Source organism: Zingiber officinale, chromosome 9A (genome assembly GCF_018446385.1).
Source record: "Zingiber officinale cultivar Zhangliang chromosome 9A, Zo_v1.1, whole genome shotgun sequence".
NCBI classification, from domain to species: Eukaryota; Viridiplantae; Streptophyta; class Magnoliopsida; order Zingiberales; family Zingiberaceae; genus Zingiber; species Zingiber officinale.
In genome coordinates this window covers 136,594,988-136,609,701 of record NC_056002.1, presented here as the reverse complement: position 1 = coordinate 136,609,701, position 14,714 = coordinate 136,594,988, and the positions used below count along the sequence as shown (strand labels likewise).

General features: G+C 41.1%; 1 protein-coding gene across 1 annotated transcript in view; it reads left to right on the top strand.

The window, feature by feature from the left end:
• Positions 1–14,714, top strand: part of LOC122019633 — a 53,818-nt gene extending 39,104 nt beyond the window's left edge. The window contains exon 6 of the mRNA XM_042577087.1: positions 13,987–14,714. Within this exon, the coding sequence (XP_042433021.1) occupies positions 13,987–14,503 (517 nt within the window). The 3' untranslated portion in view covers positions 14,504–14,714. The remainder of the gene's footprint in view (positions 1–13,986) is intronic.

Here is a 14,714-nt window from a genome sequence, read left to right as displayed (position 1 = left end):
TCGGTGGGAGAAGTTGTGATACTTTTGGCACGAAAGGCACGTAGATACTGTCCGAGCGGCGTCTGCTTGTAAAGTCGGCCAAAAGTACCCGGCCAAGAGGATCTTCTTGGCCAATGATCGTCCGCCCGGATGCCCTCAGCACGATCCTTGATGTACTTCTTGGAGGATGTATGCCGAATCCTCCGAGCTCACGCATTTCAACAACGGGCGTGAGAAAGCCTTTTTGTAAAGCTGATCGCCGATGAGTGTGAACCGACCGGCTCTCCTCCTTAGCAGCTGGGCTTCATACTCATTGGCTGGTGTGACGCCCGAGCGGAGGAACTCTATGATAGGTGTCCGCCAGTCGCTTGGAAATGTGAGGCCTTCCATCCGGTTGACGTGCGCCACCAACAGTACTTTTTCAATTGGCTGCTGGATGGCGACCGGCGTTATTGAGCTCGCGAGTTTGGCGAACTCATCAGCTGCTTGATTTTCTGCTCTGGGTATCTTCTAGACAACAACCTCTCTAAAATCGGCTTTGAGCTTCTCGAAGGCTTCAGCGTAGAGCTTGAGCCGAGCATTATTGATTTCGAAGGTACCAGAAAGCTGCTGAGCGGCCAACTGTGAATATGAGTGAAGTGTTACCCGACCGGCTCCCCTGCTTCGTTGTTGGTAGCTTTATAATCCAACAGGACGGATAAGTGCATCTTTTCTTCTTGAGGGAGCAACAATATTCCCGAGTGGACGACCCATCCACATATATTCTCCACATAGCTTCCGGCTCTGACTTCTGAACTTCAGTCACAAAATCCGCCAAGGACTGCGATTTGATCGCCGAGCGGGGCTGGTATTGGATATCGAATTCACTTAACTTCGTCGTCCATTTGATGAGCCGTCTGGATGCCTCTGAATTTAGTAGAACACGTCCGAGCGGGCTATTGGTTTTGACAATGATTGTATGTGCCAGGAAGTATGGACGAACGCGCCGAGCGACAAGGACCAGAGCGAAGGCTAGCTTTTCAAGCCCAGTGTAGCGAAATTCAGCATCTTTTAAAATGTGACTAAGGAAATACACATGCTCCTCTCCGCTCGCCCTCACCAGTGCTGAGCCGATTGCCTGCTCGGTCGAGGATAGATAAATACAAAGTGGCTCCCCAATAGTCGGCTTGGCTAATATCGGGAGCGAATTCAGATATGCCTTTAAATCTTCGAACGCTCGGTCGCATTCTTCGTCCCAGTGAAATTTTGTAGCCTTTCGTAAGATCTTGAAAAAAGGAAGGCTCCGGTCGGCGGTTTTGGAGATGAATCTGGACAGAGCGATTATCCAACCGGTCAAACGCTGTACTTCCTTTGTATTTCTTGGCGACGGCATATCTTGTAGGGCTTTCACCTTGCTGGGATTTGCTTCGATGCCCCGCTCGGTCACTATGTACCCCAAGAAACGCCCTTCTTTTGCTCCGAACAGGCACTTCTGGGGATTTAGCTTGACTCCATATTTGTGTAGCGTTCGGAAGGTTTCTTCCATGTCCTTGAAGAGATTGGCCGCTCGGACAGACTTAATGAGAATGTCATCCACATAAACTTCTAGATTTCGCCCAATCTCCTCTCTGAATACTTTATTAATCAAGCGCTGATATGTGGTCCCCGCATTCTTCAATCCGAACGGCATCACATTATAACAATAAGTCCCGTCGGCCGTCACGAAGCTGACTTTTTCTTGATCTTCACGGGCGAGCGGCACTTTGTGATATCCCTGGTAGGCGTCGAGCATACAGATTAATTCGCATCCGGCCGTAGAGTCCACCAGCTGATCTATCCGGGGCAGAGGATAAAAATCTTTCGGGCAAGCTTTGTTGAGATCCCGAAAATCTATGCACACTCTCCACTTGTTGTTTGGCTTGGAGACTAATACTACGTTAGCCAACCAGCTCGGGAACTGCATCTCGCGTATATGACCGGCCTCCAGAAGTTTTTCCACCTCCGCTCGGATGATGGAATTCTGCTCGGCGCTGAAGTCCCTTTTTCTTTGCTTTACGGGCCGTGAGTCTGGTCGGACATGTAGCTCATGCTGCGCTATGCTTGGCGAAATTCCGGGCAGCTCATGTGTCGACCAGACGAAGACATCATGATTTCTTCGGAGGCATTGGATCAGCTCCTCTTTCTGCTTCTCCTCCAGATCGGACGCAATAAAAGTCGTGGCCTCCGATCGGGATGGGTGAATCTGCACTTCCTCTTTTTCTTCATAAACTAAAGAGGGAGGCTTTTCTGTGATGGCATTTACCTCGATCCGGGGCGCCTTCCGAGCGGAATTGGCTTCTGCTCGGACCATCTCAATGTAGCATCGCCAAGCTGCTAGCTGATCTCCCCGTACTTCTCCCACTTTGTCCTCTACGGGGAACTTGATCTTCTGATGGAAGGTTGAGACGACCGCTCGGAATTCGCTGAGCGCCGGTCGTCCCAAAATGACGTTGTAGGACGAGGGAGAGTCGACCACCACGAAGTTTGTTGTTCTTGTCCTCCTGAGCGGCTCTTCTCCCAGCCAGGTAGCCAGCCGGATCTGTCCGACCAGCTGAACTTCGTTATCCGTAAACCCGTAAAGCGGAGTTGTCATGGGCAACAGCTCGGATCGATCAATTTGCAGCTGATCGAACGCCTTCTTGAATATGATGTTGACTGAGCTCCTGTGTCAACAAATACGCGATGAATAGTGTAATTGGCTATTACCGCTTTGATGAGCAGAGTATTCTAAGTCCCCGGCCCGAAAGTGATTTCCGGTCCACTTGCCCGCTCTTGGCTGCAACCGACTGCGTGGATCTGTAGCTGCCAGACGCCCGCCTTTCTGGCTCGGTTGGAGTCTCCTCCAGTCGGCCCACCCGCAATAACGTTGATCTCGCCTCGGGAAGTATTGCTTCTATTTTCCTCTTCCCGAGCGGACGGTCGAGACCGTTCTCTGGACGCTCGGCGATTCTCCTGCCTTGGAGAACGATGCCGATCGGGAATTTGTTGCCGTGGCCTATCAGCTCGCGTCCGATCGGCTTCGTGAGTTCTCTGTTGCCTGTCGACTGAGGGGGACCGTCGTCCGGCATTCCGGGGCACAGGATGAGCCACAAAGGGGAGACTTCGACAATCCCTTGTGTTGTGCGTATCCGTCCGGTGGAAGGAGCAGAACATCGGGGTCCATTTCTTCTTTGGCTTGGGCCGGGCGGCAGCTACCTCTTGCATTGCTTCTGCCCTTGGTCCTCTAGGCGGTTGATGAGTGGCGTGCTGTTTCCGCTCGGCCGGAGGAGCCCGCTCGGCTGGAGTTTCCTTTTTCCTGGCCGCTTGCGCTTCTTCCACGTTGATGTATTCGTTAGCCCGGTGTAGCATGTGATCGTCATCTCGGGGCGGCTTTCGGATGAGTGATCGGAAAAAATCCCCATCCACTAGGCCTTGTGTGAAGTCATTCATCATGGTTTCCGAAGTGGCCGTTGGAATATCCATTGCCACTTTGTTGAATCGCTGGATGTAAACTCGGAGCGATTCAGCTCACGCTGTCTTCTGGTAGCGCCGCTGTTGAAAATGGTGGAGGAAGGCCGTTCGGAGTCGAAGCTTGTGATGGATCCGTCCGTCACCTCCGAACCACCGATCCCGAGAGAGTGTAAGAAAAACTCGGACTTTACTCCATCGTATTGATGGAGCGTTATCGAACTTACCAGATGCTCATCCGGGTCGGTTATCCCATTATACTCGCCGATCGTCGGAGGCACATAGTGCTTGCAAAGGATCTCGAATAGCCTAAAATTGGCGATTAATTCTCTCGGTGATCGTCGCGGGGCTTTCCCTTTTCTCTCGTCGGCATCTCATCGAAGAAGATCCCTATCTCTGTGAGCTTCAGGGTGCGGAATAGGGCTCGATGAAATGCAACGGTGACCGTGGGTGCTTCCACTCGACCACCCCATGCTGATGGTGCTTGCTGCTCCGGCTGCTCGGCTTTGGCTTTCTGTTGTTGCTCCACAAGCTGGGCGGCCCTTATCTCGATCGGCGTCGAGTTCCTCGTAGCGTCACCTATGTTGTCGTCCGGCCTCGTCCATTGCCCGATCGGATGCGGGGCGTTCCAGACGGTGCATGATTCGTCGACCGGCTCAGCGGACGGGCACGGGGCGCTCTCCTTGTCGCTGACGTAGATCTTCGGCCAGTCTCTCGAAGCTCTGGCGAACCTGCACAGAAGTCGGGCCGGGAAGGGGTTCCCGGCGGCGACCCTCTCAAGTCAGGCAAGCAAGCAACAAAGCAGCAGCTCCAAAAATTGTAGAATGCGTACCTCCGGCGAAGAATGAGGGCCTTTATATAGGGCAGCGAAGAAGTGAGTGTACACCTGCCGAGGTGTACACGTGTCTATGGCCCATACCCAGTAAGGACTTGTCAGTGAGCTTCCCTAACCCATACTGCTACAGTCTCAGCATGCCCTCGATGGGACAGCGGAATCCCCTGTCACAAGATTTGGAGCATGGCCTACACGTGAAACATACCTGCTGTCAGAAAAAGACGTCCCTTGTCCTTTTCCCCATGGCTCCAGATCTGGCGTCCGGGCGGATAGCACCCTCAACATCCGGCCGAACATATGCGGTGGTTTACTTGGGGAGATTTTCCATCACGTGCTTTGTGAAGACTATTAGCAGTGTTACCTTATGGCTTTGACCGAGTGTGCAGTCCGCTCGGCTTTGCGACCTTTCCCATTGAGCGCCGGAACCCTGATTTCGACAGGGCGCCTTTATTCATCAGCCGAATATCGTCCGGTCGGCCAGCCGATCGGACCCATCCCTCTTCGGACGTTCGATTCCACCGACCGGCCGGCCGGCCGGTCGGTCGGACCCGACCCTCTCCGGATGGACAACTGCCACTGTGACTTCCACGTGGCGTTGACTCCACAGGGCGGGGTCCCCTGTTCTTACTACCGGATCAATTAACATTTAAATATTCATTAAAAATCAACATATTTAACTTTATTAATGTGAATTTCACATTTATCTAAATGAAATATTTGATTGTTTTGTTTAAATTACTTTAGATTTTAAGTTTATGAAAATTTAAAATACCACTTTCTCTCTAGAATAAATGTTGAAACCTGTTGATATAAGTGTTCGAAAGCTTAATTCTTGGCTTCACCTCTTTTCATGGCTATTACATATTTTTTTAAATTTTCTTTTTTTTTTTACAAGTGTACAATAACTTATAGATTGTTCATTTTTCATCACTTTTTCTTGTACTTCCTCATACCACCATCAGAATGCTTTATTTGGTGGTGTCTTTCTTCTTGACTCACCGAGTATTTTCTTGGCATTGTTTTTAATTTGATATCATTTTTCCCATGTCGTATTCGAGTTGTTATGTATTTCTTCTATATTTGTGCTCTTACTCTCTCCTTAAAGATATTTTACTTTCCATCCTATAACTTTCATCACTTGATTTTAGGAGTAATGCACATTTTCTTTCTATTGATACAATGCTTAAGGTATATCTAACACCATTAACATCTGTTGGGTGGTTAAGTTTTCTCCATGGATAATCTTTCAATCTTTATATATATTTTTTATCCCTCTTCTTGTCTACAATAATTCTTCTCTTTTCTTAAAAAACGTATTATCATATGCTATCTCGAAATCCAATATAGCATTTCCTTTTTCATTTCTTGTTCCAAAACCATAGAAGCTATTCACCCTATCATTTTCCTTATTTCTTACTCTACACGGCCATTTAGATCTTATATTAAAAGCTTCTGATTTGTCATATTTTTTATACTATCTTACGTAGCTCTTTCCAAAACCTATGTTTGATATTTGAGGTGTATATATGCTAATTACATTGATAGGTTTTTTTTTTCCTATCATTATTTGAGAGCTATAATCATATCTCCCTTGCTAGCTATTTTACTACTTCGTCCTTTAACGAATTATTTATAATAATGCCTATTGCATTTCTCGTTTTACTTTTTTCTATGTACTATAATTTCAAACATAATTTTTCTATTATCTTTGTCTTCTCTCCTATCCATTTTTTCTTTATAAACACCAAATATTTTTTTCCTAATCATATCTACTACCTTTTAACCTTTGTAGAATATATTGTAAATATGGATAGTTTAATTTAGGTAGATCACATTTTATTTATTTAGGTAGATTTTATTTAGTTGAGCCTTAAGCCATCGCCGAGCGTGCGTGAGGCTTTTGCTGAAGTTCGCTCTGAGGAAAATTGACAGAAGATTATGCTTGGGCTGACTATTGCTGCTGAAGCTTATGCATTTGCGACTTGTTGATTCCAACTTCAACTCAACAATGGTAGTCATGAGCCTCGATAGAGTGATGGAGACAGCCAACTGCGTTGTGATCGTCGTTGGTGTGACCATTGTCACAAAGTTGGGCACACCAAAGATAAATGTTGGGTGATTCACGTGAAGCCACACGACTAGAAGACCAAGTCAGAGTGCCACTCGCGAGCTCATGTCGCCCTTAATTAGCCTTTGGTAGCCAACCCCTTAAGTGCTGAACAGATTGACTTGCTGATGAAGATGTTGCGTGACCTCCCAAGTAGCGAGCGATATGGGAAGGCTGAGAATTAGGTTCCTTTTCAGCACAGGCCTATCGAAAATCAGGCCCTATCTAAAATTTCAACCCATTCAAGCCTAAAAAGGCCCACTGCTGCCTCAACCCATCTGGAGCCCATGGGTTACTAAACCCACAATGAAGGAATCCTCCCTAATACCTGAAATATAAATAGGTTTCTCGAACGATGGATTATTGACTCGGGCGCATCAGATCAGATGACTGGCGATATATCCTTCCTTCATAATTATGTTCTATGTTGAGATAATTCCACTATTCGTATTGCAAATGGGTCTATCGCTAAAATCACCGATGTTGGTTCAATAACGATAACACTAAACATATACTTGAAAACAATCCTTCATGCTCCTACATTAGATTGCAATTTATTATCTGTAGGAAAGTTGACTCATGATTTAAAGTATCTTGCTAAATTTTCTCCTAAATTGTGTGAATTTCAGGATATGAAAATGAGGAAGACGATTGGTAGTGCTGAATTATGCTCCGGACTCTACATTATTCATGAGACTTGCCTCACTGCGAAAATTTAGCTAGCTACCACTCTACCTCTTCCAACAATAAACATGCGGAAATCATGTTATGGCATTATCATCTTGGTCATCCAAACTTATCTTGCAAAACTCATTCCAAACTTATTCCTTAATGAAAATGTCAATTCTTGTCAGTGTGAGTTTTTTCAACTTACTAAACATACACGAGGATCCTTTCCAAGCTTAAGTTACAAACCATCTAAAACCCTTTTCACTCATTCATAGTGATGTTTGGGACCATCTTGTGTTAAAACTCTTATAGGAATTCATTGGTTTGTTTCATTTGTTGATGATCATACTCGCTTGACTTGGTTGTTTCTAATGAACGATAAATCTGCAATGAGTCATATTTAAAGAATTCTATACTATGATTCAAACTCAGTTTCAGACATCTATTTAGGCACTCAAAACTGATAATGCCAAGGAATACTTTGCATCAAATATTGGCACTTTTCTATCCTCAAAAGGTATAATCCACCTCAGTTTTCGCGTTGACACTCAACAAAATGGGATTTTTGAATGCAAGAACAGACATCTTCTCGAGGTAGCTCGCTCACTCATGTTCTCTTCCCATGTACCAAAATTTTTTTTAGAGTGATGCCATCTCCACAACCACCTATCTCATCAATTGAATGTCCTCTTGAGTTCTCAATTTCCATTGTCTGGTTCAATTTCTCATATTATACCCCCACACCAAGGTAATCTCTCAAAACATTTATGCAAAATATTTGGCTGTACATCATTTGTTCACATCCACCAACACAATCGTAGTTAATTTGATCCAAGATCCACCAAATGCATTTTCCTTGGCTACTCACCATTCCAAAAAGGCTACAAATGTTCTCACTTATCACCAAGAAAACCTACAACACCATGGATGCCACCTTCTTTGAACAACAACCATACTACAGTTCTGATATTTGGGGGGAGAATCTGAGTGAATATCATCATTCATCACACTATTCCGGATCAGATCTTGACATCATGGTATCACATCCCACCTCTCACCTGCATCACCTCCTCTCGTAGTGAAGCAATTTCGTATATACACAAGACGAAAGGCACATTCAACACCAGTTCAAGAGTTAGAATCAGATCCAACTCTCATAGACATTCACTTTGGTACGATACTCAATCATGAATCTATTTCACCTATGGATAATAACATTTACATTCTAATTGTGTTAAGGAAGGGAATTAGATTTTGCACGATGCATCCCATCTCCAACTTTATTTCTTATGAAGGACTGTTCCTAAATTATTACCTTTAATAATATTCAGGTAACAACCACCATTGATGAAGCTCTCAAACACCCTGAATGGAGAACAACCCTACAAAAGAATGGTACATGGTGTGTTTGTGAACTACCAAAGGGAAAGAAAGCAATTGGGTGCAAATGGATTTTTAAAGTCAAACACAAAGCTAATGGAACAGTTAAAAGATTAAAGGCAAGTCTTGTAGCCAAGAGATTCTCACAATCATATGACATCGATTTCCATGAAACCTTTTCTCCAATGGCCAAGCTCAACACTATCAGAATCTTATTCTCTCTGGCTGTAAATAAGGACTGACATTTACACCCACTAGAAGTCAAAAATGCCTTTCTAAACTGTAACTTGGAAGAAGAAGTTTATGTGAAAATTCCCCCCGACCTTAGCACTCATAACAACAAGGTATGCAAGCTTTATAAGTCATTATATGGTCTTAAGCAATCTGCTAGGGCATGGTTTGACAAGCTGCTACTTTTGTGACAAAGAATGGATACACTCAGTGTCAAGCAAATCACACCTTATTTGTGAAAAATCTCTCCTGAAAGACAGATCACCATTCTTATTGCCTATGTCGATGATATCATCATCACCGGTGATAATGAGAAAGAAATCACAAATTTAAAGGAGTTCCTCACTTAGGAATTTGATATAAAAGATCTCGGGAACCCAAAATTCTTCCTTGGCATGGAATTGACTCGATCTAGACAAGGAATATTCCTATCACAACAAAAATACATGTTGGACCTACTAAAAGAAACATACATTCTTGAGTAAAAGCTCGTGGATATTCCAATGGATGCTTCCAACAAAATTGACTCTAGAAAGGGCCATGCACTAGTAGACAAGGGGAGATATCAACAACTTATAGGATGCCTCATCTATCCATCCCACACACGACCTGATATCGAGTTTCTCGTCAGTGTGGTAAGTCAATTTATGAATAGTCCTATAGAAGAACACATGAGCTGTCTACAGAATCTTGAGATACCTTAAGAGTACCCTAGGCAAAGGGTTACTATTTCGAAAGAACAAAGATCGTGGTATACAAGTGTACTCATATGCAAACTGGGTTGGGGATCTTATAGATACACAATCAACCTCGAGCTATTGTACATATGTCTAGGGTAATTTGGTAACATGGAGAAGTAAAAAGCAGTCTGTGGTAGCAAGAAGTAGTGTTGAAGCAGAATTTAGAGCTCTTGCACTTGGAGTTTGTGAACGAATATGGATTTGTAGAATCCTAAAAGAACTCGGAATAATCTTAGATAAAATTGTCAAACTACAATGTGACAATTTAGCAGCCATCATCATTGCAAAGAATCTTGTTCACCATGACATAACGAAAAATAGAAATTGATAGACACTTGATTTCAGAAAATGTGGTGAAAGGAGCTATGGAACTCTTGTATATTCCTTCACAACATCAAATCATAGAGATACTTACAAAAGTTCTCCCAAGGAACAACTTTGAAGAACTATGTGACAAGTTAGGCATGTACAATATGTACAACCCAACTTGAGGGGGAGTGTAGAATATATTGTAAATATGGATAGTTTAATTTAGGCAGACTAGATTTTATTTATTTAGGTAGATTTGATTTGATTGTGTTTCATTCCACAAATAAGTAGGCAAGAAGTGTATAAATAAGATTCTCATGTAAAAATTTATATTATCAAGTATTTTTAAGAAATACAACATCAACTCTTCCTCTCATATTCCTTGGTAGAATTCTTCAACTCTTGGCAGAATTCTTCAAGCTTCATTGCTTTATCAGTGAGTGTTCCTATGTTTCATGTTTCAAATTTAAAACAATTTATATTCTTATAATGTCTGTTCTTCTCCAACCTAGGATATGATTACTCTTGCATATTTAACACTATTCAAGTTTTTATGGAGGTATAGCGATCTTTGTCAAGATGTTGTAGTCGACATTACAATGCATTCTTTTAAGGAACAACCCAGTAGTGTAATAGTTTGATGGATTCATACATAACGTTTTCTATGTTTTACACAGACTAGCAATTTAAGACAATTCTCCTCCTTTATCCGCTTTTGGGATTAGCCGTGGAGAATAGTTGCCTGGCGGAGTTTGTAATCTCTATATTGTGAAAATATCCCACATTATCTAGATCCTTGGTTTGAAAATGTTGACGGAATAGACTTTCAATTTTAGGATCACCAAAAAGTCTACAATAAGTTGACATACCAAGTGAGTTGTGCTTGTGAAGCATTTCTGTGTGGACGATCAGGGAGCACCTCAGAGACAAGCTCTTACTTGTTACTAGGTCTCAACTAGATGAAGTTTGTCTTCTATCGGATTACTTGCCTTTAATTGTTATGTCGTCGAAGTAAAGTTAGCACAAAATAAAATAAAATAATAACAATGCAAGCAAAATATTAAACATGGTTTATACACTCTTATCCTCCATGATTTATTAACTTGTTAGATAAGTTACTCCTCGAAATTCCACTAATCAATTCTCCATTATAAGGTGGGGGAATCTCTCACATACTTTTTTTATAAAGATAAAAACAATTAAAACATGAAAGAAAACTGAAAGTAAAAGAAACCTTGTAAGAGCTTGAAGATAAAGATCTTAAGCTCTTGAAGTTTCAACTAGAAGACTTAGGGATTGAGAATTAGAAAAGAATGATTATCTGAGGTGTTGTATTGTTATTTTTGATGTCCCTTTGGCTCCTTTATCTATATCCTTCAAACTAAGTTTGGATAAGCTTTGTTCTGTTAGAATTCAGCTAACCTAAATGTACTCCACTTGACTGGAACATTGTTCACGGAAGTATTATCTACCAACGACTATTCTCTAATTGACTCAACTCTTGTCCAGTTGCTTCAAATCTACTGTAGTTAATTTAAACTCTTTCATTGACTCAACTTGCAAGCTTATCTACCAATGAATAACATTTGCAGTCACCTTGAACTTGATTTTCGGACTCATATCCAAGTCAGTTGACTCAATCTCTTCCTATTGGCTCAACTAGTTGTGACAACAAGCTTATCCATCTAATGAATACTTTTACAAGTTGATTCAAGAGCTCTTCGGTCATCTTAATTCAAATAGAGTGCAACCTATGTCCAACGATTGATTGCCTAGTTGTCTCAAGTCACTTAAGTGGAATGAACTCGTTTTAAGTCGAATCAAGTCAAATAGAATCTTTGTGAGCAAAACATCTATAGTCGACTACCTAGTTGACCTAATTGTCAAGTCCCTGAAACATGCCTTCAGTTGTCTGAAACTGCTTGAGGATCTCAATTGTTCTCTAGATCGAGCACATTCATTAACTATGACCCAAACCTGTTCCTTAGTCGAGTACAAGCCTAGGTAGACCTCTACTGAAAAATAAATCCAAGATTGTAGTTTCTCATAATCTCTCAAGACTCATTATCTTCTTTCCTAAAGGCCTTGGTTCAGGTCTTTATCCATTTGTCTAAAGGCTCTGCCTTTAGATCTTTATTTGCTTCCCTAGAGGCCTCGCCTTTGGGTCTTCATATGTCTACCTAAAGGCCTCATCTTTGATCTTCATTTGCTTGCCTAGAGGTCTTGTCTTTGGGTCTTCACCCATCAGCCTAGAGACTTTGCTTCCGGGTCTTCATGAGTCTTCATCCATTTGTCTAGAGGCCTTATTTCCGGTCTACGTTAAAACCTCTTTTAGAGATGAGTGTTGAGGTCTCTTTTGTAGAATGGAAAAGGCATTCTTTTAAAGAAGAGGTCTAATTTTCTCAGTTTTGACTAACTAGTAATATATAACAAACTATTAAAAATTCTAAAATTTTATCCACTACATTATTCTCATTGAAAGGGCAATTCAAAAAAGTGATAATGAAGAACCCCTATGCTTTGAAGCTTAAATCAAAATGGCGATGACAATGTTGGTACAACTTTTTTTTTTTTTTTTTTATTTAAAGGGGCAATTCAAGGATAATGGTGATTATTAGTCATTTTACAGTTGAGATCTTCTTGGTGGAGGGCAACTATGGAAATACATGAATTGATTTTTTTTTAATCTATCAATAAAATAAATCAAATAATGGTTAGTTTTTATTTTTTTACCCTGCCTATAGACATTTATTCTTCTAACACCTCTGGTCCATGTTGCACTGTCTTTGTAAAATAAACATTTATTTTATTTTTTCTAACTAACACCCATGCGTGATTATGGATAATACAGTTGCATGAATGATATTATGGGCATTTGCTATTGCAGTGACAATGTTGTGCTATTGTTGTGTATTGGCATTAGTTAGATCAAGCTATTAGAAGTTAATTTTGTGTCTGTGAAGATGTTCTATTACATTCATTAACAGACAAAGGGAAAGGAGACAAGTATACAATCTCAAAAATAGCATTTGTGTTCTTTCTTTCTTTCTGTTCTGTTCATCCCTGTTTATCTAGATTGTTGGTTCCCTTGTCTTGAATGAACCCATACCTCTACTCATGGAGGACCTTGCCCGATTAAAAGCTTTGTATTTTCCTTAGGTTTTGCTGATTTTAGTTTTGATATAGCTGTGTTGGTAATAAACATTACACAATAACTGGTTAATATTGTAATAAAAGGTGATTATGTTCACCCAGACACTCTTCACAGCTTGTTCTCAGGTTATGTGAAGGGAGGTAAATCACGGGTGGCTAGGAGGTGAGAGGGTTATTTTTTTTCCCAATAACTTGTTAGAATGAGTCGGACAATAACCCATTAAATCAAGACCATTCTCTGAATTTGCATCTTAAGTAAGGGGGTGGGCATAGTTTGGTTTATCATTTTATTAAAGAATTTTCAAATCGAACTAAATCGGTAAAGTTCACACCTATTTGAACTGCTGTGTGATTTGGCTGAAATAAAAAAAAAGAAATTTATAATTTAATACCAAAAAACGTTAAATATTAATTTCTATCAAATATGCACATACTTCACCTTTTGCTGCAATATTTATAAATGTATCACACATACAAATATAAAACCATATGCATAAATGTGTCTATTACTTATTGGTTGAATCAGATTATCATTTTTCCAAATTGAAATTGAACTGAAATCAACACCTTTTCTATTTCTCAAATTGAAATTTAAGTGATTTTTCAGTTTATTTGGTTTTGCTTGTTTAGTTTTTTGAACACCCTCAATCTGGGGGATGTCTATTTTCTAATAAATTTCGATTACTTAATGGTTGAATCAGTATCATTTTCCAAATTGAAATTGAACTGAAATCAATATCTTTTCTATTTCTCAAACTGAAATTTAAGCAATTTTTCAGTTTATATGGTTTGGCCCGGTTTAGTTCTTTGAATGGGTTTTGAATGCCCACCCTCCACCTGGGGGGTATCTATTTTCCAATAAATTGCAACACCTTCCTGTATTAGCAGTCATGAGTATCATCTGTGTGCATTTTCTCCAGTTAATCTCAGTTGTTTATACTTCATTTGGAATCACAATCTTTGTTAAAACCTTTCAGTGTGTCTCAATGTTCCTATGCTTACACGATATGCTCATTACAAGACTTATCATTCACTGCATTGTCAAGTAAGATATCATTTATTGATGTGTTTTGCCTAAGAAAATTAACTGAAATGGTTTCATTGACCAACTCATCCAGGTACTCCCATTGCTTAGGAGAAATCATTTGCAAAATCTACAATCAAATGGAATTTAACTTGTTTGATGATGAAGTTGAAGCTTCTGACTCATTACCCAGCAGCAACAATGAAGAGTTCAAGAGGCTGAACGAGCATACAGTCGGAGCTACCGGCTTTGGAATGCAGCAAGAAGAAATGCAAAATAAGCAACAGCGAAGGCTAATAAAAGCACAAGAACTAAGAGATAGGGAAAGAAGGCTGTCATCGTTCACAAGCTTTATTCCAGACTTGAAGAAGGTTTGGGCACCTAAACGGCTAAAAGCAGAAAGGTTGACGCATGATTCACAAACAAAGCTATCGAAAAGGAGACGACGTGTTTCCACCAGTGACAGAGTTTGTGAGACTCCAATGACAGGACTGAAAAATCATTCACGAGTGCAAGCTGATGGCTCTAGCTGCCAAGTTAGCAATTCCAAGCCATTCTCCAAAGCCTTGTTTCATCATGACAGTGAACTTAACAGCGACGCTGCTCTCTGACTTTACTGTCAGTGCCCTCTTTGAGGGTAAATCTCTTGTGAGTTTCTTAGATGTTTGTCGATTCTTTTGTTCTTTATACGAGGAGAATACTTGTGACTTGAGGCGTGGGAGTTTGTATAAATTTCTTGTATAATCAGAACAGAATCGGAACACTTTATTGACATGTAATAGTGATCATTGCTGAAGCCTCAATAATACAATTTTTCATGGA